The 27,813-nt window shown below is 49.2% G+C and overlaps 1 protein-coding gene across 1 annotated transcript in view; it reads left to right on the top strand.

Moving 5' to 3' along the window:
- The window catches only part of UTP6 (UTP6 small subunit processome component), a 391,901-nt gene that overhangs the window by 165,177 nt on the left and 198,911 nt on the right, over positions 1 to 27,813 (top strand). Inside the window, exon 10 of the mRNA XM_086930881.1 lies at positions 2,710 to 2,791. Coding sequence (XP_086787007.1) covers positions 2,710 to 2,791 — 82 coding nt within the window. The remainder of the gene's footprint in view (positions 1 to 2,709; positions 2,792 to 27,813) is intronic.

The raw sequence follows: 27,813 nt of genomic DNA, 5'->3' as shown, positions 1-27,813 counted from the left end.
TTAGCTGCCATCTTGGGACTTGGCTCCAGCTGACTCCCACCAAAAAATGCAAAAGAACAGGGGGACCTTGAACGAGCCAGCAGATCCCAATATTCCTATAAAAATGAGGGGTGAGGTGGGTGCGGGGGGGAGAAGTGACGTCCTTCTTTAAGTTCTTCTTTATGCCCTGGGGACCACTACCTCCCCAGGATTCATGTTGATATGAAGCGGGCTGTAAAAAAAAAAAAAATAGGGGTGTAACGTGTACCACTTTCTGCCCCGGGGACCACCACCTCCCCGGGGCTAACATACATATTGTTCGAGGGGCTTTTTTTTATAGGAGGGGGGCCCCTCCTGGGCTGTGCTTGGCCCGAGGACCACCACCACCCCAGGGCATCCCTTGCTCAAGAAAGGAGGGGGGGCTCACAGCCCCCCTCCCAGGGATCACCACCCCCCAGGGCTGTCTTCTGCTTTGTCCTGGGGCGCCCATCCCCGGACATAGCTGTTTGCTTTTGCTTGGCGGGAGCTGACGGCTCCCACCAAGCAAACGCAAACTCTAAGGTGGCACTGGGCAGGAGCTGTCAAAGTGCTCCCACGCACTGAACACGGAGGTTTAAATAGCTTATACTGCAGACATGAGGACAGGGAAAAAGTTTAAACTATTGCTCCTGCACACAGGAAGTTGCATTTCCAGCAGCTCCCTGTGTGCAGCAGCATTGCTGGCTCCCGCAGGAGGTTGGGAGCCAACTAGGACGGCAGGGGCCTTGAGGCTCCCCCCTCCCACCGGTCCACAACTTGCACACTGGGTGCCCTGGCTGGACCAGGGCACCCAAAGAAACATGGCTGGGACCCGGGTAATGGGCTCCTTGGGGTTAAATCGGGTATGGGCTGCGCAGCCTGCTTACCCCATTAAGTTGTGGCCAGGCCCTTGGGTTGGGGGTCCCCGGGGCATTTCTGGCCCTGATGCTCATTTCACAAACATTAATGCTCAACTGTAAGCACTTAGACATATAAACATAGCAGGTGCAACCGTTGAAGCTCCACTTCTGTAAAGAACGTATGATCCTAACTCCTGGGCTTGGTGAAGGCAAAGCAAGTGTGTTTCCTCAGCAAATCTATATTGAAAAATAGTCTGTCTCGACATGGAGAACTCCATAGAATTGTAGCCCAGCTACCCCAGGCCCAGCAGACAAGTAGTGAATGCCCAAACAAAAGTTCCTCAATGCCGGAACCAAATGAAGCACCCTTACTTCCGAAACAGGCTGCAGATGCCTTGCACACCAAAACTAGGCACTGTCATAATGATTTATGGTGACTCATTACCTATACCACACAAATGAAATGCAATATGTGGCTAAATGTAACCCCAGCAGCCAACATCAAAATTTAGAGCAACTTTAACCCGTTCACACCCCTGATCTCTCTGAAAGTCCTTAGACAATGTAAAAACGCTAAACCTGTTATATGAACAAGTAAACCCTTATAAAAAGCCTTTAATAAGTAAGTGAAATACATTTGAAGAGCTCACAGTATCCAAAAGTGTCAGATGCAGAAAAAATGCTGAAACTGCAGCGAAGGCATGGAAAGAAAATAAAAAAGACAAGACAACCCTACACAAAATCAAAGGGGAAAAAAACACTCCCTTTCACACCCGCAGATTGTCAGATTAAGCCTCTCACTTTGAAGTCAGTAAAAGAAAAGTAAACATCAAGTTCCCTTGGAGGACAGAGAAACTCAATAAAGAAAATAGTGCTTACAAAACTAAATAACACGTACCGTGTAACAACTGAAGTAAAAGGGCCAGTTGCCATGGAAGGTTACAAATGAAGACAGGGCGGTACTAAGGAGCCTATTTACGAATCCGAAGCCAGCATTTATGCAGGACAATGACACAGGTTAATGAGAAACCGAGGCGGAGTATGGGCGGGGCTTCATTCCATAATCCACTACAACAAGTCTTGCAGAGCAGCGCATGCGCACTGACTCTTGGCTCGACCTAAAAAGCTCGCTTTCTGGACCAACATCTAGCTTTCTGCCAAATTAGTTGTAATTCCTTTCAGCAGTTCGGGCTGTGGTTGTGCTCACAAATTGAAAAATCATCATAGACATAACATGGTTAAAACTCGTTTTGGGGCCTCCAGTTTTTTTCCGCCCCTGCCTGATGGATCACCCTGAACCTTTTAAGGCAGCAGCTGCGCACCATACAGGGGAAGCTTTTTGGAACTTTTGTGAAGATTCCTTAAGCGGTGCAAAAGTTACTGGCAAAACAAACAACGCTTTTTCTATGGAAAGTTTTGTCCTAGCTATAACTACCTACTTGCGACCTGTAAAATACTTTAATTTTCATAGTAAAGGCATATGCGGGGCAAAACCGTTTGTAGTAAAGATTCATGCTTTGTAATGGATGCATTGTACAGGCATGCGTGGTTCCGTCATACGGCCGCTGTGGTCATCTAATCTGAAAAGGCAGCATTCTAGTTTGGCACCATTGGATAATATGGTATAGAGTAAACTGTTGAATGAAATGCAGCAAAAGTCTAGTTTAGGCTTTGAACTTTTAAACGTTTATTTGTATCTGTTCTTGGTCATTCGACCTTAAATGAATCAAAAATGTATTTGTATATATTCTACCTTCTATAGTAATAAAGCCAATGCTTCAAGATTATTATAGACTAATGTGATGAAACATTATTAGTTGATATAATTGTGTTTTTTAATTTTAAAACGTAGGAGCTGAATTTCATATATGCCTTCTTTCTATCGTGAAACTGTTTGACTTCACTCAAGAACTGGAGAAAGAAATACTAAATGAGTAAGTTTTGGTTGCAACAGGGACAGGAGGGGAGTGCTTAGTTTGTTCTTCTATAATATTTCTTTTGGTTTCCAATTCTGCTCATGTTTCATTTGAGGTCTATTTATTTGTTATGACCTTTATTTGTTGACTACAATGTAATGATGGACTGTCCAGAGTTGTTTGCACATGGTCTACTTTAGCAAAAATATTTACAAAAAGGGGTGGTGAGGGACAGAGTCTCTGAATTAAGCAGAAAGCTCTCAACCCAGTCAAAAGATCAGGGCTAGATCCAACACCGTTTTTTAGCTCACTGCACCATCCCAGTTTCAGAACCTGGCTGTATGCAAATTAGTCTGTTCCTGTCCCAGTGCATGATGGGAACAGGACAAACCAAACTACAGAAGCCAATTCTTACACTGGGAAGGAAACAAGCTCCCGGGGACCGGTTTCTGGCATTACAGCCGTCTTCGGCCCGGTTTGCTTGAATCCTGATGGTGCAATGAGCAAGGGTCTCACATCTGAGAATACCCTTCCACGCTTAGGGTGGACAAAAATATTTACAAAAAGGGGTGGTGAGGGACAGAGTCTCTGAATTAAGCAGAAAGCTCTCAACCCAGTCAAAAGATCAGGGCTAGATCCAACACCGTTTTTTAGCTCACTGCACCATCCCAGTTTCAGAACCTGGCTGTATGCAAATTAGTCTGTTCCTGTCCCAGTGCATGATGGGAACAGGACAAACCAAACTACAGAAGCCAATTCTTACACTGGGAAGGAAACAAGCTCCCGGGGACCGGTTTCTGGCATTACAGCTGTCTTCGGCCCGGTTTGCTTGAATCCTGATGGTGCAATGAGCAAGGGTCTCACATCTGAGAATACCCTTCCACGCTTAGGGTGGACAAAAATATTTACAAAAAGGGGTGGTGAGGGACAGAGTCTCTGAATTAAGCAGAAAGCTCTCAACCCAGTCAAAAGATCAGGGCTAGATCCAACACCGTTTTTTAGCTCACTGCACCATCCCAGTTTCAGAACCTGGCTGTATGCAAATTAGTCTGTTCCTGTCCCAGTGCATGATGGGAACAGGACAAACCAAACTACAGAAGCCAATTCTTACACTGGGAAGGAAACAAGCTCCCGGGGACCGGTTTCTGGCATTACAGCCGTCTTCGGCCCGGTTTGCTTGAATCCTGATGGTGCAATGAGCAAGGGTCTCACATCTGAGAATACCCTTCCACGCTTAGGGTGGACAAAAATATTTACAAAAAGGGGTGGTGAGGGACAGAGTCTCTGAATTAAGCAGAAAGCTCTCAACCCAGTCAAAAGATCAGGGCTAGATCCAACACCGTTTTTTAGCTCACTGCACCATCCCAGTTTCAGAACCTGGCTGTATGCAAATTAGTCTGTTCCTGTCCCAGTGCATGATGGGAACAGGACAAACCAAACTACAGAAGCCAATTCTTACACTGGGAAGGAAACAAGCTCCCGGGGACCGGTTTCTGGCATTACAGCCGTCTTCGGCCCGGTTTGCTTGAATCCTGATGGTGCAATGAGCAAGGGTCTCACATCTGAGAATACCCTTCCACGCTTAGGGTGGACAAAAATATTTACAAAAAGGGGTGGTGAGGGACAGAGTCTCTGAATTAAGCAGAAAGCTCTCAACCCAGTCAAAAGATCAGGGCTAGATCCAACACCGTTTTTTAGCTCACTGCACCATCCCAGTTTCAGAACCTGGCTGTATGCAAATTAGTCTGTTCCTGTCCCAGTGCATGATGGGAACAGGACAAACCAAACTACAGAAGCCAATTCTTACACTGGGAAGGAAACAAGCTCCCGGGGACCGGTTTCTGGCATTACAGCCGTCTTCGGCCCGGTTTGCTTGAATCCTGATGGTGCAATGAGCAAGGGTCTCACATCTGAGAATACCCTTCCACGCTTAGGGTGGACAAAAATATTTACAAAAAGGGGTGGTGAGGGACAGAGTCTCTGAATTAAGCAGAAAGCTCTCAACCCAGTCAAAAGATCAGGGCTAGATCCAACACCGTTTTTTAGCTCACTGCACCATCCCAGTTTCAGAACCTGGCTGTATGCAAATTAGTCTGTTCCTGTCCCAGTGCATGATGGGAACAGGACAAACCAAACTACAGAAGCCAATTCTTACACTGGGAAGGAAACAAGCTCCCGGGGACCGGTTTCTGGCATTACAGCCGTCTTCGGCCCGGTTTGCTTGAATCCTGATGGTGCAATGAGCAAGGGTCTCACATCTGAGAATACCCTTCCACGCTTAGGGTGGACAAAAATATTTACAAAAAGGGGTGGTGAGGGACAGAGTCTCTGAATTAAGCAGAAAGCTCTCAACCCAGTCAAAAGATCAGGGCTAGATCCAACACCGTTTTTTAGCTCACTGCACCATCCCAGTTTCAGAACCTGGCTGTATGCAAATTAGTCTGTTCCTGTCCCAGTGCATGATGGGAACAGGACAAACCAAACTACAGAAGCCAATTCTTACACTGGGAAGGAAACAAGCTCCCGGGGACCGGTTTCTGGCATTACAGCCGTCTTCGGCCCGGTTTGCTTGAATCCTGATGGTGCAATGAGCAAGGGTCTCACATCTGAGAATACCCTTCCACGCTTAGGGTGGACAAAAATATTTACAAAAAGGGGTGGTGAGGGACAGAGTCTCTGAATTAAGCAGAAAGCTCTCAACCCAGTCAAAAGATCAGGGCTAGATCCAACACCGTTTTTTAGCTCACTGCACCATCCCAGTTTCAGAACCTGGCTGTATGCAAATTAGTCTGTTCCTGTCCCAGTGCATGATGGGAACAGGACAAACCAAACTACAGAAGCCAATTCTTACACTGGGAAGGAAACAAGCTCCCGGGGACCGGTTTCTGGCATTACAGCCGTCTTCGGCCCGGTTTGCTTGAATCCTGATGGTGCAATGAGCAAGGGTCTCACATCTGAGAATACCCTTCCACGCTTAGGGTGGACAAAAATATTTACAAAAAGGGGTGGTGAGGGACAGAGTCTCTGAATTAAGCAGAAAGCTCTCAACCCAGTCAAAAGATCAGGGCTAGATCCAACACCGTTTTTTAGCTCACTGCACCATCCCAGTTTCAGAACCTGGCTGTATGCAAATTAGTCTGTTCCTGTCCCAGTGCATGATGGGAACAGGACAAACCAAACTACAGAAGCCAATTCTTACACTGGGAAGGAAACAAGCTCCCGGGGACCGGTTTCTGGCATTACAGCCGTCTTCGGCCCGGTTTGCTTGAATCCTGATGGTGCAATGAGCAAGGGTCTCACATCTGAGAATACCCTTCCACGCTTAGGGTGGACAAAAATATTTACAAAAAGGGGTGGTGAGGGACAGAGTCTCTGAATTAAGCAGAAAGCTCTCAACCCAGTCAAAAGATCAGGGCTAGATCCAACACCGTTTTTTAGCTCACTGCACCATCCCAGTTTCAGAACCTGGCTGTATGCAAATTAGTCTGTTCCTGTCCCAGTGCATGATGGGAACAGGACAAACCAAACTACAGAAGCCAATTCTTACACTGGGAAGGAAACTGGGCCAGGGACAGACTGATTTGCATATAGCCAGGTTCTGAGCTGGGATGGGGCAGTGAGATAAATAACGGTGATGGATCAAGCCCTGATCTTTGGACTGGGTAAGAGTGGTCTGCTCAATTCAGACACTCTGTTCATCACCACCCCCTTTTGTAAATCGATTTTGGCCACTATAGGTGTGGCAGGGTATACTCAGACATGAGTCCCTTTCTCACTGCTCCATCAGGATTCAAGCAAGCCGGGCCGAAGAGGCTGAAATGCCAGAAACCGGTCCCCGGTAGCTTGTCTCCTTTCTGGTAAAGAATTGGCTTGGTAGTTTAGTCTGCCCTGTTCCCATGATGCACTGGGCCAGGGACAGACTGATTTGCATATAGCCAGGTTCTGAGCTGGGATGGGGCAGTGAGATAAATAACGGTGATGGATCAAGCCCTGATCTTTGGACTGGGTAAGAGTGGTCTGCTCAATTCAGACACTGTTCATCACCACCCCCTTTTGTAAATCGATTTTGGCCACTATAGGTGTGGCAGGGTATACTCAGACATGAGTCCCTTTCTCACTGCTCCATCAGGATTCAAGCAAGCCGGGCCGAAGAGGCTGAAATGCCAGAAACCGGTCCCCGGTAGCTTGTCTCCTTTCTGGTAAAGAATTGGCTTGGTAGTTTAGTCTGCCCTGTTCCCATGATGCACTGGGCCAGGGACAGACTGATTTGCATATAGCCAGGTTCTGAGCTGGGATGGGGCAGTGAGATAAATAACGGTGATGGATCAAGCCCTGATCTTTGGACTGGGTAAGAGTGGTCTGCTCAATTCAGACACTCTGTTCATCACCACCCCCTTTTGTAAATCGATTTTGGCCACTATAGGTGTGGCAGGGTATACTCAGACATGAGTCCCTTTCTCACTGCTCCATCAGGATTCAAGCAAGCCGGGCCGAAGAGGCTGAAATGCCAGAAACCGGTCCCCGGTAGCTTGTCTCCTTTCTGGTAAAGAATTGGCTTGGTAGTTTAGTCTGCCCTGTTCCCATGATGCACTGGGCCAGGGACAGACTGATTTGCATATAGCCAGGTTCTGAGCTGGGATGGGGCAGTGAGATAAATAACGGTGATGGATCAAGCCCTGATCTTTGGACTGGGTAAGAGTGGTCTGCTCAATTCAGACACTCTGTTCATCACCACCCCCTTTTGTAAATCGATTTTGGCCACTATAGGTGTGGCAGGGTATACTCAGACATGAGTCCCTTTCTCACTGCTCCATCAGGATTCAAGCAAGCCGGGCCGAAGAGGCTGAAATGCCAGAAACCGGTCCCCGGTAGCTTGTCTCCTTTCTGGTAAAGAATTGGCTTGGTAGTTTAGTCTGCCCTGTTCCCATGATGCACTGGGCCAGGGACAGACTGATTTGCATATAGCCAGGTTCTGAGCTGGGATGGGGCAGTGAGATAAATAACGGTGATGGATCAAGCCCTGATCTTTGGACTGGGTAAGAGTGGTCTGCTCAATTCAGACACTCTGTTCATCACCACCCCCTTTTGTAAATCGATTTTGGCCACTATAGGTGTGGCAGGGTATACTCAGACATGAGTCCCTTTCTCACTGCTCCATCAGGATTCAAGCAAGCCGGGCCGAAGAGGCTGAAATGCCAGAAACCGGTCCCCGGTAGCTTGTCTCCTTTCTGGTAAAGAATTGGCTTGGTAGTTTAGTCTGCCCTGTTCCCATGATGCACTGGGCCAGGGACAGACTGATTTGCATATAGCCAGGTTCTGAGCTGGGATGGGGCAGTGAGATAAATAACGGTGATGGATCAAGCCCTGATCTTTGGACTGGGTAAGAGTGGTCTGCTCAATTCAGACACTCTGTTCATCACCACCCCCTTTTGTAAATCGATTTTGGCCACTATAGGTGTGGCAGGGTATACTCAGACATGAGTCCCTTTCTCACTGCTCCATCAGGATTCAAGCAAGCCGGGCCGAAGAGGCTGAAATGCCAGAAACCGGTCCCCGGTAGCTTGTCTCCTTTCTGGTAAAGAATTGGCTTGGTAGTTTAGTCTGCCCTGTTCCCATGATGCACTGGGCCAGGGACAGACTGATTTGCATATAGCCAGGTTCTGAGCTGGGATGGGGCAGTGAGATAAATAACGGTGATGGATCAAGCCCTGATCTTTGGACTGGGTAAGAGTGGTCTGCTCAATTCAGACACTCTGTTCATCACCACCCCCTTTTGTAAATCGATTTTGGCCACTATAGGTGTGGCAGGGTATACTCAGACATGAGTCCCTTTCTCACTGCTCCATCAGGATTCAAGCAAGCCGGGCCGAAGAGGCTGAAATGCCAGAAACCGGTCCCCGGTAGCTTGTCTCCTTTCTGGTAAAGAATTGGCTTGGTAGTTTAGTCTGCCCTGTTCCCATGATGCACTGGGCCAGGGACAGACTGATTTGCATATAGCCAGGTTCTGAGCTGGGATGGGGCAGTGAGATAAATAACGGTGATGGATCAAGCCCTGATCTTTGGACTGGGTAAGAGTGGTCTGCTCAATTCAGACACTCTGTTCATCACCACCCCCTTTTGTAAATCGATTTTGGCCACTATAGGTGTGGCAGGGTATACTCAGACATGAGTCCCTTTCTCACTGCTCCATCAGGATTCAAGCAAGCCGGGCCGAAGAGGCTGAAATGCCAGAAACCGGTCCCCGGTAGCTTGTCTCCTTTCTGGTAAAGAATTGGCTTGGTAGTTTAGTCTGCCCTGTTCCCATGATGCACTGGGCCAGGGACAGACTGATTTGCATATAGCCAGGTTCTGAGCTGGGATGGGGCAGTGAGACAAATAACGGTGATGGATCAAGCCCTGATCTTTGGACTGGGTAAGAGTGGTCTGCTCAATTCAGACACTCTGTTCATCACCACCCCCTTTTGTAAATCGATTTTGGCCACTATAGGTGTGGCAGGGTATACTCAGACATGAGTCCCTTTCTCACTGCTCCATCAGGATTCAAGCAAGCCGGGCCGAAGAGGCTGAAATGCCAGAAACCGGTCCCCGGTAGCTTGTCTCCTTTCTGGTAAAGAATTGGCTTGGTAGTTTAGTCTGCCCTGTTCCCATGATGCACTGGGCCAGGGACAGACTGATTTGCATATAGCCAGGTTCTGAGCTGGGATGGGGCAGTGAGATAAATAACGGTGATGGATCAAGCCCTGATCTTTGGACTGGGTAAGAGTGGTCTGCTCAATTCAGACACTCTGTTCATCACCACCCCCTTTTGTAAATCTACTTTAGCAAAAGGCAATCTTATAAAGCAAAGTGGTTAAACCTTTTTTGTTGCATTAATTTATTTTAGATTAACATAATAATATAGAGTGCACCATTTAGTTGACTGGACATTTTCAATAAGCAGTGCATCAGCCGAAGCAAAGAATGCAGTGAGTGGTTGACATTTACTTCTTATTGAATATATTTTTCTGAGAAAGAGAGAGAAGGAGGGAGGGAGGGAGGGAGGGGGAGAGTGAGGGGGAAGAGGGAGAATATATACTGAAAAAACACAAAGGTTACAGGGATGTTGTAGTTAGGCTCAGATTTCACTTGTACAAACCAGGTGAAATTCAACAGTTCTAGTTGCCTGAGCGAACTATAACTTACATCCCTGCAATGCTTATAACCTTGCATATTTAATCACTCATGACCTGGTCAGTGACATGACTAATGATATCTGAAACGACCATAACTTATGCCCCTGCAATGTACTGCTTATGACCTTGCATATTACATCACTCATGACTTAGTGACATCACTATTGACGTCCTGCACAGAACCACTCACACACCCACTTACATCTGCACAACCACTCACATAACTATTCACAGACACATACAGATACTTTCAAACCACTCACCTCTCCATAGAGCGACTCACACACACACACACAGAGCCACTCACTCACTCATAGAACCTGATCATACAGCCAGTCTCTGCCCCTCTAATAGGGGTGGGCAGTAAACTTCGGTCCAAGGGCGGAGTTTGCAGAGTTTTGCCACTCCACTTGATATATGGAGTCTGGCAAAATCTGAGAGAGAGAGAGAGAGAGAGAGCTAATTCCACAACAAGCGCAGGAGACAGTATTTTTCCCCCTGTAAGTATCACGATTTTGCTGTAAACATATTTTCTTTTTTCAAATTAGCCGTGGCCACAGATATCACTAACTTTATTCTCCTAAATTTATCAAAGACTACTGAACGATTTACCCCAAATAACATAAAGCACAATCTCTCTAACCAAGTCTACCTTTCTGCTTAATTTGATGTAATTCAATCCAGCAGTACGGGATGTAGATGTATTTAAATGTCTTATGGGAATTAACATAGGGAAAAACACGCATTTTTTTAAACTCCTTTTTCTCTGCCCTCGCTTTACGGCTCACCCCTAAACTTTCCATGCACAACAAGACCTAACTTCACATCTTTTGGGGGAAATTTCACAAATATTCATCAACTGGCACCACAGTTATAGGCAAGTCAGTCAGTCAAAATACTTTATTGCGATAACTTAATATCATATAAAGACAATGGCAAAGTGCAGATTATTTAAAATACATATACAATAAATACATACATTAACAAGCATTAGAAATGCAATAGGTCTCGCAGCATTAGAGTTAGTGCATTTAGAATTGTTTATGGGTTTTTTTGTAAATCTTTAGCATGAGGTTGAGGGTGAGTGAGGGTGAGTGAGGGTGAGGGGTTGAGGGTGAGTGAGGGTGAGGCTGAGGGGTTGAGGGTGAGGGTGAGTGAGGGTGGGTGAGGGTGAGTGAGGGTGAGGGTGAGTGAGGGTGAGTGAGGGTGAGTGAGGGTGAGTGAGGGTGAGTGAGGGTGGGTGAGGGTGGGTGAGGGTGGGTGAGGGATTGAGGGTGAGTGATTGAGGGTGAGTGAGGGTGAGGGATTGAGGGTGAGTGAGGGGTTGAGGGTGAGTGAGGGTGAGGGGTTGAGGGTGAGTGAGGGTGAGGGGTTGAGGGTGAGTGAGTGAGGTTGAGTGAGGGTGAGGGGTTGAGGGTGAGTGAGTGAGGGTGAGTGAGTGAGGGTGAGTGAGTGAGGGTGAGTGAGGGTGAGGGGTTGAGGGTGAGTGAGGGTGGGTGAGGGTGAGTGAGGGTGAGGGTGAGTGAGGGTGAGGGTGGGTGAGGGTGAGTGAGGGTGAGTGAGGTTGAGGGTGAGTGAGGTTGAGGGTGAGGGGTTGAGGGGTTGAGGGTGAGTGAGGGTTTGAGGGTGAGGGGTTGAGGGTGAGTGAGGGTGAGGGTGAGGGGTTGAGGGGGAGGGGTCGAGGGGGAGGGGTCGAAGGTGAGTGAGTGAGGGTGAGGGGTTGAGGGTGGGTGAGTGAGGGTGAGGGGTTGAGGGTGAGTGGGTGAGGGGTTGAGGGTGAGTGAGGGTGAGGGGTTGAGGGTGAGGGGTTGAGGGTGAGTGAGGTTGAGGGTGGTTGAGTGAGGATGAGTGAGGGTGAGTGAGGGTGAGTGAGGGGTTGAGGGTGAGGGGTTGAGGGTGAGTGAGGGGTTGAGGGTGAGTGAGGTGGTCAACATATGAGGTCTGAGCGTAGAGTACTCAGTGAACTGAGAGGCATGAATAGGCGGCGGGAAGGGGGCAGACATGGCGGGGAGGGGGCGGAGCGGGGGAGAGGGTGTGTGTGAAACGAGACGGAGGGAAGAGAGGGGAGGGGGAGGAGAAATGCGGCAGGCAGGCAGGGGAGGAGAGGAGGAGGGGGGAGGAGAGTAGGGGAGGCACGGCCTAGCGGCCGTGCAATCAAGTAGTGAGGGGGCGGAGCTGGGGGAGGCTGTGAGAGAGAGTAGGACCACCTGCCCTCTGGTGTACCACCCCCAACTCATTGCCAAATCCAATAGCTTGCCCATAGGCGAGACTTTTGCCAATGCTTGTGGGCTTGGTCTTTGCTCTCTCAGTTTCTTTAGTGTACAGCGTAAATATTTGGGCAAAACTTCTGGGCAGGGACTCTGCAGAATACCAGTTCAGAGTTTTGCCAAACTGCACTCTAACTAAACCGAGATTGGATGGAATTCTGTGAGAATTTTGCCTAGAAGGGAATCTATCTTCAGGAAGGATGCAACTTTTTCTAAAGGCTAATCTTGCGACTGTCTACTGCATGTACTTTACTTTTTGTACTTTGTTTGACAAAGACTCTGTTGGCTATTTCTGCAATAAATGAATGACGAATAACTGTCTGCCACCTGTCTCTCCCCCAGACTGTTTTCTAATCACATTAGAGATGAAAGGGAACCTAAGTAAGGTCAGTGCAAGAGTAGGCTGTTATCAGCATTTCCCCAGGCATTACAAATCTGGTCACTGGCTGTATTTCAATGCCGATAACACAAATCCAACAATTGACTAGTACAGGGCATTCTGCCATCTACCAGCATGAGTAAGTTCCTGTTACACCACATCTTGTGCGAGGGGATGTTTCGAGTTGCTGCCTTATTGCTCTGTACACACACAGACATAGCGTTGCATACGTTTTTCATGTAAGACTAAATGGATTGCTGTAACAAATGTCTTTCCTATAGAGCTGCAGGTTTATATTTTGCCTGTAAAAGGTGGTGCTGTGTTTATCGTTATTCCTCTCTTTCTGCATTAAAAGATAGTGCTCTGCATCCCAGGTGGCTAGCCTTGTGCCATAGGACAAAGAACCGCCGTACTAGGCAACAAACAGTATATTGCAGAAAGTGCGTACCGGACACTTTCTAAACCAGCACAGCACCAACAGCTGCAAACTGCACATTGACCTGGTTAGAAACCCAAACACCCCTTCTGGAGCTACACATTCCTGGATAGGTCTCGGCCTACAGTAAATTTGGTGCTTTTGGGAAAAGTCTGACAAACCAACCTGAACGGCTTAAAAGCCAAACTCGGTTCACAGCTAGCACGGATTCTTTTTCACATTTCTTAATGCTAGCAGTTAGTTACTCTAATTACATAAAACGTTTAACACCTTTTTACTGTAATATGTACCACAAAAAAATGCTACCTATACGTGTCCACCATAGGCTTTCATAAAAATAAAAATGAAAAAACACATTCACTATTGTGGCCATTTTACTAGTGGTCTCCTTTAGTTGTGCCATACATTGTATTACTTGTGAAAAAGACAAAAAGGAATTAACCATGCACTCAAATCCTAGTTAGCTACAATGTTAAAATGTCAACACTTAAAAAAGCAGTAAGGAAATAAATCCCCAATAAAGTAAGCACTCGAAGTGCAGGAAAAATAAACAGCCAGAACTTTAGCTATATTATATAAAAGAATACATTAAATGAAAAGTTAACTTCACCCCTGCATGGCCATTGCAGAGAAAGTATTATTTTGGTGGCTAAGAACAATGTGCACAGGTCTTGTGCAGTCACTCAAAACGAAGGGAGCCAATGGGTAAAGTAGGCTGACCCATGGCTTTTTGCGATATGCCGTGCGGTGGTGGATGGAAGCAAAACGTGAATGACAATTTAACGGGCCAATAGATAAAGCGTGCTGACAAACACTCTCCTTGTATGCAACTCATGTATGGATTTCGTGGAAAAACAATAAGGTGAAACCGCTTAAAGCGTCTCAAAGGCCAGACCTAATAATAACATGGGAACTGGAAGCAGCACAGAAAGGACGGACGTAAACACGAACTTGTTGGTTATACTTGGGTTCCAAAACATTTTCCATCTTTTAAGGCGCGATCTTTTGAAGGTTCCACAAATATTATTTCACGAAAGTTTGTTCTCAAACATGTTATTGCTTTAAACCCAAGTTCCCCACCACACTTTTGCAGATAGTTTGTCGTGGTGCTTTACCGGAAACAGAACATCGAATGTGGAGTTCAATTAAATCCACTACAAGGTGATATATTTTATTAGCAAGGAGTCTCTACTAGCAACAGAAACAGTCGGTACGAAGAGGATTAAACCATTTTTACAAAGACCTGCACCCTGATGGAGACGAGCAGTACACTGCTACAGATTTAAAGATACTGTCGCGGTTTTCCTCTCCTGTAATTCGGTTTTACAATAAAACAGCAACACGATTTATCAATTTATTTGAACCCTTATCTGCAGTGCTGCAAGCAACAGTCAGTCTACATTCCTCTTTCGGGCTGGTCCGTTCTTGTTGGCACAGAGCAGGTTGCCTCCTCCTTATCTGTGCTTATGTTGTGCGCCTTCATTTTCCCCGCGGGAACCTAACAGAGAGTAAATCTCCCTGCCACTACCGAGCGAGACGGAGCGGCAATCACGGGCAGAAGAGGTGGGGGAGGGGATCGGAGCACATGGGGAGGGAAAGATGGGAATTTAACCGCACTGGAGGTCGGGCAGAAAATCTGAAAACATCCATCAACACCCGGTACAGAAAGGGAACCCACGGTGGCATTATAAACAAGACGGACGGACGGAAGAGAGGGGAGGGGGGAGGAGAAATGCGACACGAAGGGGAGGGGGCGGAGCGGGTTGCCTCCTCCTTATCTGTGCTTATGTTGTGCGCCTTCATTTTCCCCGCGGGAACCTAACAGAGAGTAAATCTCCCTGCCACTACCGAGCGAGACGGAGCGGCAATCACGGGCAGAAGAGGTGGGGGAGGGGATCGGAGCACATGGGGAGGGAAAGATGGGAATTTAACCGCACTGGAGGTCGGGCAGAAAATCTGAAAACATCCATCAACACCCGGTACAGAAAGGGAACCCACGGTGGCATTATAAACAAGACGGACGGACGGAAGAGAGGGGAGGGGGGAGGAGAAATGCGACACGAAGGGGAGGGGGCGGAGCGGGTTAAATTATACAAACAACAAGCTGGAGGGAAGAGAGGGGAGGGGGGAGGAGAAATGCGACACGGCGGGAAGGGGAGGGGGCGGAGCGGGTAAACAGAGACGGACATGCACGCGCCCGTGACTTTTAAGGTCAATGCGCATGCGCATAAGCTTAATGCGCATGCGCATTGACCTTAAAAGTCACGGGCACTGCAAGGAATCGCCACGATTCCTTGCAGTGTGGATAAAGAGTGGATAACTCGCAATAGTCTCGCTTGCTCGATGCGCATGCGCATCGACAGGCGAGACCTAAAAACGGTTAAGATACAAAAAGGATAAAAATCATACAGCATATCACATATCATATATAAAGTGCAAAGTGCGAGATACTAAAAGCCCCAGAATAAGACATATCTGTAACCAGATATGTCCCTGTTACAAGTCCTATTATAATTACAAAGTGCCTTTTATATTGCTCGGTTTATGCTACTAAAGGGGGGTTACTATATTTTTTTAATCTAATATTCCTGCTCCTAATAGCACTCACTAGGAAACTAGCCACATGGAACATAATCCTAGGAGTCTGCAGAAGCTGTAAATAAATAAGAGCAGGTTTAACTTGAGTCAATCCAACCTCCTTAAGAATGGGCACAAGGAACTTCCTCCTTGCCTCTACGTAATGGCTACAGAACATCACTAGGTGCATAGTATTTTGTTCGGAGAAATGATCACAGGAACATGGTAACGCCTTTTCTGGAGTACTCCATACAGGATAAAAACCAAGATTAAAATGTATCACGTTAAAACGAAAACGAGTTAAGATAAACCTGTGGTAAGGGTGGGTCACCATGTTCAAGTAGTTTTCTGGGCCGTCAGATATAGATAATATTAGACTGACCCTAACACTTGGTTTTTTCAACTCACTCTTTTCTCTCTCCAGGGATAAGAGCTCTCTCTTTGCACACTTTGTGTGTGCAATATCTTTAGGTGTTATAGACTCTGTTGCAGAGTATAACTGGCCTCCCCAACTTGGAAAAGTTTTCCTTAATGTAAGTCAACCACTTAATGTTGTTGACTTTGTCCAAACACGGACAGTCTTTCATGATGGTGTGATTTAAAGGGATTTCTTTGTTAAGCCACATCCTCAGCCATGTTACTAAAGGTGCTGTTTTTATCAAATCTGTGATGTAGCCTTCCCCAAGTTCCAAGTGTACAGTGTAGGACGGAGTCGATTGTGGGACACCAAGAACAGATCTGAAGAATTTATTTTCCATGATCTGTAGGGAGTCTAATCCCCTATAACCCCAAATTGAGCTGCCATAAGATGCCACCGAAATACATTTAGCCTTATAAATTTTCATTATGGCTGCAATTGGCCTGGCCCCCAGTTTCTTAGAGAACCCCTGAATAGCCGAGGATGTTCTTGCTAACGAGATTACTCTGTTCTTTAGCTGGGGTCCCCAATTACCCTTTTCATCAAATGTAATCCCTAGATAAGGGAAGGAAGCTACTCGAGCAAGCTTCTCCTGTCCGCAAAAAAAGGTTTTATGACAGTTTTTCCTTGCTGCGCTGCCCATAAGCATGATTTGGGACTTCTTGTCGTTTATTTTTAAATCAAGTGAGCCCATAAAGGTTTCAAAGGCGTCCAGAAGGCGTTGGAGCCCCACCCCGGTACGTGCGAGAAGTACCGCGTCATCCGCGTAAAGGAGAACAGGAATCCCCTGCTCCCCTACACGCGGAATGTCGAGGGTCACATCCCTCAGGGCGGGTTCCAAAGCATTCACATATAATGTGAACAGTAGGGGTGCAAGAATGCACCCCAGTCTAACCCCTTTTTCTGAAGCAAAGACCTCCGTACACCTTCCACCCGTGGTAACTCTAATTTTAGCTGTAAGGCCCGAGTGCAAGTCAGCCAGTAAGTTAACTATTGACCTGTCCAAGCCCATTTCTAGCAATATGAACCAAAACTTTGATCTGTTAACCAGATCAAAAGCAGAGGAGAGGTCCATGAAACCGAGGTACATGGACCCCGCCTTGGCCTTTGTGTATTTGTCTATCAACAAATGCAGATTGAGACATTGGTCCTGAGTGCTTCTTTTGGGTCTAAATCCATATTGCACATTGGTCAGAATACTTTTTTCAGTTGCCCACTCATTTAATTTTGCTAATATGACTCTTCCTAATATTTTAACTGATGAGTCAATCAATGAGATCGGTCTATAACATGCAGGATCCTGCCTATTTCCCTTTTTAAACACAGGGATAATTATTGAAGTTTTCCATGACTCTGGTATGTTATCATGGCTTAAGGCATTGAAGATCCTACAGAGTAGTCTAGACCAAAAATTAGGGAAGCATTTAAAGGCATCAGCAGGAACTCCATCAGGTCCTGGCGCCTTTTTCTTCAGAGTACAATCTATTGCTTGTAAAACTTCTGTTACCTCAAGTTCAATTGGTTTCCATTGGCTGTGCTGCCAACCGGACCCCCGGGACCTCCACTACTGTGGTCAGAATAAATGTCACTAAAATGTTTTATCCAACCTTCATCAGGTATATTAGTTTCAAGGGGGAGTTCTCCTCTCCTGTAAATAAAGGTTGGTTAACAATCTTCCAAAATTCTCCACTATTTTTCAATATCGCTGGATCTGATAGCTGGGACCAAGCTTCATCTTTGATCTCTTTTTTCCTATCTGCTATGGCTTTTTTATACCGGGCTCTACAAGTAGTGATAGTGCAGGGACTTTTGGGACAGCCTTCAAAGCACTTAACAGCGCACAGTGTGCTTTTGAGCATCTGTTATCAAACCATCTTTTGATGGGCAATGTCTTCATTTTTGGACCAGCAAGCAGTCTTTGATTAATCTTGCTGCAGATGCTACCAAAGGCAAGTACCACTTCCCTATTGTGAGCCTCACTAGATAAGCACACACCAACCTCGTTCTCAGTGTCGGAGAGTACCTCTTGTACAAAGGATTCTGGAATTATGCTATCCCATTTCAGTCTGCGACCCTGGTCTTTGACTTTAAGTGCTAACCTGTTGTCGCGAGGACCATCTTTTCGCCCTATAAGATCAGTAATTACTAAATCCAAGGAGACAGGATTGTGATCGCTAAAAACAGAAACCACAGTTTTATACATTAAAACCTTACCTAATAAACACAATGAAATGAATATATAATCAATAATAGAGCCATTGTCTGTTCCCTTGAAAGTAGGGACCCTAACCCCCCCCCTCCCCACACCCAGACTCATTCCATCTTGCTAAAAGGTTTTCTAAACATTCCCCCTGTTTATTATGTTCAAGGTGGATTGGCGAGCAGTTAGGAGGGGATTCTTCTTCATCGCAAACGCACATTAATATACAAGGGTGGATATTGAAATCCCCAAAAAAAATGATTTCAAAAGAATTTACATTTTCACTGTAGACTGACAAAAACTTATCCAATCTATCTAGACTTTGCAAAGTACAGTCAGAGGCGTTGGCATTATAAAAATTTATAAATAAAATATTGGGATGTTCTGCTGAAGAAAGCTCAACAATTAGACAGTGATCAGAGCCCGAATCGCATTTCTTCAGGCGACCTTTTATGTCTAGTTTAAAAAGACTTAACAGGCCTCCCTTGGCTCTTCCTGCAACACTAGACACTGCTGGGATACAAAAGTGACTATAGCCATCCAATGAAAAACTATTTTTTTTTGTCCCAGGTTTCTTGTAATGCAATAATGTCAAACTTACAGATAAAATCTGACCATGCCGGGTTTCCTACTTTTGCCTTAATTCCTGCGATGTTCCAAGTAAGTATACTAAGTACAGGTACATAATTCCCTTCATGGCTATTTTGTTTGGGCGAAAGTCAATCATTTTGGTCCAAAAAGGATAAAGGAGTATAACGATTAGACAACAAAAGAGGTTGTGCAAAAGGATTTTGATAAACTGGATGAACCGGCATGATTTGCTGTATTACAGCTTTGGTCTTGGCCCCATCTGTTATTCATATCCCAATTGTTATCCCACCCAGGTGCGGGGGTCCTAGGGTAGGTAACGTTCTGTTGTTCTCCATAGAAATATTTTAGAGTTAATGGGACGACAGTACCCTGTCTACGTTGGGGCGGGTGTAAGTTAGTAAGGATGTTTGGCAGAACGCCTGGATGTGAAAAACTCACTGCCACACAATCCCCTTTGAATTTTTTGGGGCGATTTCCTAGCCTGGGAACCCTTTTTGCAGTCTTGATCTCCCGAGCCAGTTGCTGCCCCCCCTCACCCCCGGAGCTAACTTCATATTGTTTGTGAGCCATTGTAATGCCTTATTTGACAAAGAAGTGGATGATTCAACTATACCACCTTCTAGGGGGGGAACGTTGGCTAATACTAATGCGACTGGCGAGGCTTCAACTATGAATTGTAAAGGGTCCGTTGTCTGGACTTGTACTGGGGGGATATTGACTGTTAGTAAACCCTCACCTTTACCAACTATCTGATTAGCATTCGTTACCGGTAACTGCACTGGGGGGTTAGTGTGCAGCAGTTCATCTGTTCCCTCACCAGCAACATTCCCTCCAGTATTGTTGCCCAAGTTAGCAACCAACGTGGTAATATTTTCAACCCCCCCCCCACTACCTTATTCTGCTGGCCTCCCAGCTTTTTAACCTCAGTTTGTAGTTTATCTATTTTAGCTACTAGAGGTTTAATGATAGCTTTGATATTGCATTCAATCAACTCAGCAATTTTTAAAAATCAGCAGTGTATTTTACTTTCCCCTCTCCGTTGTCCTTTAGTTTTGCCTTTGGGGTAATTGCCCTCTTCCTCCTTGTCCCAGACCGCAGCCCTCCCCGCTTTGGCTGGTTTTTTACACATGAAGGTTCTGGCCAAAGGGCGTGGTCTGAGGTGGACTGTTCTTCATCCGAAAGACACACCTGTACCTCCTGTTCAGAGTCAGTATCCATATCATTCTCAGGGTCCGCAATAAGTACCTCGGGGGCAGGCACTACATTCACAGGCACATCGCTCTTGCCCTGGTTAGTAGAGAGGCTAGGAAGGTCATCGGGATCAGTCTCTAGGGGTGTAATGTCATCAGTGAGAGGAAGTATGGTGGGGCTCAGGCATTGTAAGTCTGGAGATTGACTCAGCCCCAGAGATTCTCTTCTTTGTATATTTATTTTTTGCACAGTTTGGACCAAATAATTTTCCATAGTGTTAGTTGTGGTAACAACGCCTTTTTTCGGCATCCTGCCACTATACCCAGGAGACTACCACTTCAAAATTAAACCTAGGGACTATATCAAGGGCAACAGTATCTTACTTGGTTGTTGGGGCTTTTTTCGTCTGTCCGGCAGCGTTCCTGGCCCTGTCCCTGTCGCTTCCTGCCACTGAGGCCCGCCCTTTGCCTGGGCTTAGCCCGGCGCACGCCCGCGCGCGTCCCGCATCGCGGAGGGGGTGTTGGTGACTTATGCGCCTCCGGGCGCCTGTTGCTCGTCACAGGGAGCGCCCCCGCAAAGGCTCCTGGGGGTTGAAGTCCCCCCACTCGGCGGCCGCTCTGGTGGTGAGAGGTGGCGGCGGGGGGGACTCTGCTCCTGCTGCTCCCGCTGCTGTTCTCGTCCTGGTCTCCTTCTCCGGTCCTTGCAGCACGGACACAGTGGTGAGGAGTGTGGCAAGTTTTGGATTTTTGGCGTTCGGGCAAGTCAAAAAATGCTTTTCGGGGGGCGTGGCCAAGATGGCGACGGAGTGAGACGTCTTTTTGGGTCCTTCCGGTGCCAAGCCCAGCATAGCCTTGTATAGTACCTATAGCGGCATGATACTAGATTTCCAGCTGTCTGCGGTGACCCCCGGAGTGGAGGGGTAGGGTCCGGTGCCGCGATCTCAGCCGGAGGGAGCCTGAAGGTGAACTTGGGCACGGCGGCGGACTGCGGCCCTGCGAGCCTCGGCCTCGAGTAGGGAAGGGGCCGGACCTCCTGCTCCGCAGCAGCGCGGAAGGGACATTGGCGGAGGGCCGCGGCGGACCCGGAGCTCTCGGCTCCAGCCTTGCCGCCTACCTGGAGGGTTGTGCACGACTCCGGAGGGACGTGACTTCACTGGGAGCCCCCGCCGCAACCAGAGGGAAGTTACCAGCGGGATAGGCCGGCGGAGACCAGCGAACACGGCGGCCGCGGTGCTGCCCCCCCTCCGCCTCTGATTTGCACCCTGGGCGGGGCCGCACCGCCGAACTGTACTCCCCCCAACAGGGATCTGTCGTGACCCCCGGGACAGAGTGGTTAGGCCCGGCGACGCATTTGGCCCGGTGAAAGCCTGAGAAGGGTCTGCAGTGTTTTGGCGGTCTGCGGCCTAGGGATCCCTGGACTGGGGTGACTGCGGGGCCCGGGCTCTCTGCACAGTGGGGGCAGCGAGGAGTCGTTGGAGAAAAGCCACGAAGGAATAGGCTCTCAGCGCTCTGAACTCTTGGATTGCCACCTGCAGAGGGGGCTGCGCTGCGCTGCGCTGAGGGACATGGGAGCGCCCCCATTGAAGAGAGGCTCCCGCCACGAATGGAAGGTGGGTGCCTAAGGTATCGAGTGGCGGGAAACGGCGAGAGCAGCACTTGCTTACTACATCCCCCTCATTCCCTGACCTGAACGGACGGTTGGGGCAGCCCGGCACTACTTTAACTTGCTTCCACGCTTTCCTGCCCGTGCCACGCTTGAGAGACTTCGTTGTTGCTTTGCCACGGCGGTAGGCCTCATCTGGGAGCCTGGTCAGTGGGCGCCGGAGGCACGAACGGAACCGGGGAAGACTGACTTTACCATTGGTTGGCGGCGGATGTGCCCCCTAGGAGGATGGTTCGGTGGGTCGAGTGATTGCAAGCTACTAGCGTGGATGCAGCATCGTTGCCTCCTGTGGTGAAGGTCCTGGCGGTGGTCCTTGGAGGTGCGGAAGGTGACTTGGCTCCTGGCTGATCTGGCTAACGGGGGACCTGTACGGGCTGTTCCACCGACGGCACCTGCGCAGTAAGAGTAACCGCGTTGGCGGTCCCTGGGCTGCTGGAGCGTTCGCTGCTGTCCTGATTTTCCATCGGTGCCGGGGGTGCCACGATGTCCTCTACGTTGCGTAAAGGGAAACCTGGGAAAGACGGCGCATCGAAATCCTCTCAGCAGCCGGCGTCTCCCGGAACCAGTGTATCATCCAAGCAATCGGACGATGAGGCCCCTGCTACCAAGGCCTTCATGACGGAACTCTTCACCTCCATCAAGGAGGACATATCTGAACTTCGCGCTCAACTGGCTTCGGACCTCCGAGAAGTGTGGAGAGATGTAGACTGCATTGGCGAACGAGTGGCGACTCTGGAGGACCACGACTTAAGCATGGCGAACGATGTCCACCAGCTACAGCAGGATATAATCCGGCTCACAGAGCAGAAGTTGGACCTCCAGGCCCACTCGGAGGACCTGGAAAATCGTTCCCGCCGGAACAACATCCGCATCCGTGCGGTGCGGTGGGACGGAGAGGCGGGTGACCTTCGCGGCTATGTCCAAGCTCTTTTCCTGCAGATTCTGGACGAGGAGGATGTCCAGGACATCAGAATGGATAGAGTCGGACTGCCTAGGCGGGGAGGGGGACCCCCCCCCCGGACATTCTAGTCTGTGTGCACGACTTTCAGTTAAAGGAACGCATCTTGCGGAAAGCTAGGGCTATCCCATCTTTGGAGTTCAGGGGGCACCGTCCGCAGCTTTACCAGGACCTAGCTGCATCGACACTCCAGAAGAGACGGGAGTTCCGTCCGGTGACTTCCTTCCTTCGGGAACGCAACATCTCCTACTCATGGGGTCATCCTTTCCGCATCATCTTCAGGTGGCAAAATAGACTAGCGCAAATTCGCTCTCTTCAAGTGGCGAAAGACCTTTAGGGCCTGGACGACGCTACCCCCTCACAGGAGGCGGGTGCATCACCATCTCGGAGACGTCGGCGGTCCTCCTCCTGGCACAGAGTGGGCCCGAAAACAGACCGAGGAAGACCTGACCGCGCTGCTAGCCTGCAGGAGAGGGGTGATGCTGTGGCGTCGGTGGCCTCAGCGACGTTGGCTTCTTCCCAGCAAAGCACCGGAGCGGCGTGATCCTTGAGCCGCTGGCGGCTTGGTGCCGGAGGGGCACGCGATTTCAGGGTCCGTGGGTTTGGTTGTACTTTTTGAGAAGACACCCCAGACCATGGCCCTAGGGGACGCGACTGTGGTGCCCCAACCCCAGTCCAGGTGGACCTCTACGAACTGCTGCCTACTGGAACTGCTAACTACATTGTTCAGGTTTAGTGCACTGTGTTCTTTCTTTTTTTCCTTTTCTCTTTTCCTTGCTGCTTCATACTGGTCCACGTTTATGGGAGCAGATCTGGAGGTTCTTTTGGGGGGGTGAGTTCTATGGGGGTAGTTGGGGTTGTGGGGGGGAGGGAGAGGGGGGTAGTGGTGGCGATGGGTGTGTGTTAATGACTGCTATTCTTGTCTTGTGGTATGACAACGCTATTTTCCGAGAAGATCTAGGCTTGAACTCGGGAGCCCTAAGTGGTTGCTCGTGGGCAGTGAGGCTCTGGGGTGGATGTGAGGGAAGGCCTCCGCTTTCTTGGGGAGCGGGGAGAATGCAGGGAGTTCGGGGCTGCCTGGAGGGGGGTCCTTGGGGCGATGGGGGACTGTGGAGAGCTGGGCGGGCTGGACGGCCTTCCACCGGGGTCTTCACTGCATGCTACCCTCCTGACACGCTGTCTATGGTCTTTGATGGTGGACGTAGAGGGATGGGGAGGGCCGGCATGGTCATAGCACAGGAGGGGTTAATTCCTAACGATGCCTCTTAGTATTTGTACATGGAATGTTAAGGGCCTGAATTCCCCGCAGAAACGTCAGAAGGTATGGAAACATGTGATTGACCATCAGCTTGACATTGTGGGACTCCAGGAGACCCACCTGGCGCGTAGAGATGAACTCCGCCTTAGGCATAAGCACTTCCCCCTCATATACAGATCCTCGGCTTCTACGAAGCATAGGGGGGTGGCCCTCCTCTTCCGGGCGGACCTTCACTTTCAGTCAATGGATGTGCGCAGCGACAAAGAAGGCCGCTGGCTGATGGTGAAGGGTCTGGTCCAGGGTAGATTAAGCACGTTTGTGGTGGTGTATGCCCCCAATTCGGGACAAAATGGCTTTCTACAGGGGTTGCTGCGGAAGATAGGCGACTTTGTTGAGGGACACCTGTTTCTACTGGGGGATTTTAACTTGGTGTGGAGCAGGGAGATGGATAGCTCTGGAGCTCAGAGGGCTAATGCAGGTGTATTCTCTGCTGAGACGCAGCGGCTTCTGGGTGAACTAGGCCTCATTGATGGGTGGCAGTCTATGCATCCCCTGTCCCGTGACTACACTTTCTTTTCCCATGTCCACAACTCTTATTCGCGTCTCGACCACATTTTTCTGGGCCAGGATCTCAGGGGAGATGTCCGAGACTCTAGCATATTTCTGCTTTCTGTTTCTGATCATAGCTTACTGGTGCTTGGACTTCGCTGGTCGCCTCCCGGAGACGGTATACCGAAATGGTACTTTCCAGCGGCGGTTGTTCGGGACGAAACCTCCAACAAGGACTTGAGGAAGGCTATTAGGGACTTTTTTGCTCTCAATCCTGTTTCTGACACCTCTATATCCACCACTTGGGACGCCTTCAAGGCGTCGCTCAGGGGTACCTGCCTGAGCCTTAATGCTCGCCTCAACAAGATGCGTCGAAAGGAGCGGGAGGAGTTAGAGAGGGAACTTGAGGTCCTTGAGCAGGCACATAAGCAGAACCCGTCTACATTGACCCTCCGCCCCTTGACGGCTGTTAGGGGAAAGCTGAAGGCCCACTACACTAATAGAGCAGAATTCACCTTACTACGACCCCGGCGCCTCTCGTACTCCCAAGGGAATAAAATAGTGAGGCACCTGGCTCGTCAACTTAGGGAGAAAAGGGAACGGGAATACATAGGTGGGTTTCGGGATCAGAGGGGTGAACTGCAACGCCGCGATGAGATTAAGGCGGGACTATTTGGACGCTTTTACTCAGACCTCTACGCGGGGGACGTCCTGGACTCCGAGGCCCAGCGGGACTATCTGCGGGGTTTGCCTTTACCGCAGGTGTCGAAGGAGTGGAACGACCTGTTAGCTGCCCCGTTCACTCGCGGCGAAGTGCTGGATGCCATCAAGAATCTGAAGCTCCACAAAGCCCCGGGACCGGATGGTTACACCGCCCTCTTTTATAAGACATATGCCACCGAGGTGTGCGACTTTCTGGTCTCAGTATTTAATGATATGGCTGAATCCGGAGCCGCACCTGGATCCCTAGCCGAAGCCGTCATTTCCATCATACCTAAGCCCGGGAAGGACCCCACACAGTGCGTGTCGTATCGCCCAATAGCCCTCCTTAACATCGACGCCAAACTGTACTCCTCGATTATCGCCAGCAGACTCCAGGATCTGATGACGGCCATTATACACCCGGACCTGTATGGGATTATTAAGGGTCGCCAGACCCACGATAATACGAGGCGGGTGGTCCACCTGATAGAAAAAGCTAACAGATTCCGGACCCCGGCGGTCTTAGTGGGCCTAGATGCGGAAAAGGCTTTCGACCGAGTGAACTGGACTTTCATGTTCCACACGTTGGCTGCCTTTGGGTTCTCTGATAAATTTGTGTCAATGGTGAAGGCGAACTACTGCAACCCCCGCTCTAGAGTATCGGTGAACGGCCACCTGTCTGAGTCTATTTTGCACTCCCGAGGTACCCGGCAGGGCTGCCCTCTCTCCCCCCTGCTCTTTGCCCTGAGCATTGAGCCCTTGGCGCTGGCAATTCGGGAGCACGAGGACATACGAGGCCTTCCCTTTACTGGGGAACAGCACAAAATATCCCTATTTGCGGATGATGTTCTGCTCTCCGTTAGGGATCCGGCGCACTCTCTACCGTATGTTCAGGAGGTGTTATCACGCTTTGAGGAGGTGGCCGGCTTTAAGGTCAACTACGACAAATCGTATGTCCTGAACCTCACACTCTCAACCGCCGAGGTGGAACGGGTGCGGTTGCTTACCCCGCTGGCTTGGGCCTGTAGCTCCATTGTGTACCTGGGAGTCCATTTGACTTCCACGATTGGGAAATTATACTCCGCGAACTTTCCGCCGCTGCTGACTAAGACACGGGCGGACTTGGATCGGTGGAAGCCCAAATACATATCATGGCTAGGTAGAATCCACGCCATCAAGATGGTTCTCCTCCCCAAATACTTGTACCTCTTTCAGGCGCTCCCCATTCCGTTAGAGGTAGATTTCTTTAGACGCCTTAAAACCCAGATACTCCGGTTCATCTGGCAAGGGGGACGAGCGAGGTTCTCCTTCTCAACTCTGCGACGGCCGCGGGGGGAGGGGGGAGTGGGGCTCCCTGATCTGCACTTGTATTACAAGGCAGCGCAGCTGAGAGTACTGGTGGAATGGTCCCAGCAGACCTCGGAGAAACACTGGCTGCACATGGACAGAAGCGTTGCGGGTAGATCTATATGGGACCTGGCTTGGAAGCCTAAGAAGTACAGGCCACTGAACGCCTACATTAGTACTCCCACTAGCACTACCTTGAAGGTTTGGGACACGTTGGCCACTGACGAGCGCTGGACTACCTTTCCATCGCCGTTCACGCCTCTACATTTTAACCCGGATTTCCCACCGGCACTGCAGGAGGGCCCTTTCAGGGTCTGGAGGGAGGGGGGGTGTAGAGCTCTGACTCACCTGTTCCACGGCGACACGCCACTCACCTTTGACAACTGTATGAGGGACTAAGAAGTTCCCCCATCCGAACAATTCCACCACCTTCAGTTGCTCCACTGGGCTACCTCTTCTGGTGTCTTAGACGCGGCCACGAGGCCTCCATCGCCCTTTGAAGCCCTTATCCTTCGGACCTCAACCATGAAAGGGGTCATATCGTTTCTTTATCAGCTACTCCTTACCTCGGCGGTATCGCCTTGCCCTCGATATATGGAACAATGGGAAGGTATCTTGGGACGGGACATTTCAGATATGGAGTGGTCAGCACTGTGGCGAGATATTATCGCGCATAATCACTCAATGGACCTGAGAGAGGCCCACCTTAAGACTCTTATGGATTGGTACCTGTACCTGTCTAAACTTCATCGTATATATCCGAATACTTCGGCCAGGTGCTGGAGGGGCTGTGGCCTGCTGGGGGATTTCCCCCATATTTGGTGGGACTGCCCGGTCATTCGACCGTACTGGGAGGAGATCCTTTCCCACGTTAAGGAGATCCTACGATACCCGGTCGAGGACTCTATAGCCTGTGTGCTCCTGGGCCTCCGGGATCCACTTCTTGAACACCAGACGCGTGCAGATAAACGGATCCTGTGGCTCTGCCTTGGAGCTGCCAAACTTACTCTGGCGTCGGTTGGAAGAAAGCGGAGGCTCCGGCGATCTTCCTGTGGCATGCTAAACTGTGGAAATTGCTTAGTATGGAACGGGTAGCGGACATCTTCCTGGGTAACTTCAAAAACTTCCAATTTCGATGGGGTCCCTTGGTCCGATTCCTCTAAAAAGGGTTGCCTTCTGCAGTTTGCCCTTCCACCATCCGAGCGCTCCATCTGTTCCAAGTTTGAGGGAGGTCCCACCCTGACTGACTGGTTGATGAGTGTTGTCGCCACCACTACGGGGGGGGTGGGAAGGAAGGGGGGGGTTACCTTCTTTTGTTGTACTCTGCTTGAGG

The sequence above is a fragment of the Lissotriton vulgaris genome, chromosome 7, assembly GCF_964263255.1.
Source record: "Lissotriton vulgaris chromosome 7, aLisVul1.2, whole genome shotgun sequence".
Taxonomy (NCBI): domain Eukaryota; kingdom Metazoa; phylum Chordata; class Amphibia; order Caudata; family Salamandridae; genus Lissotriton; species Lissotriton vulgaris.
This window is presented reverse-complemented; position numbering and strand designations above follow the sequence as displayed.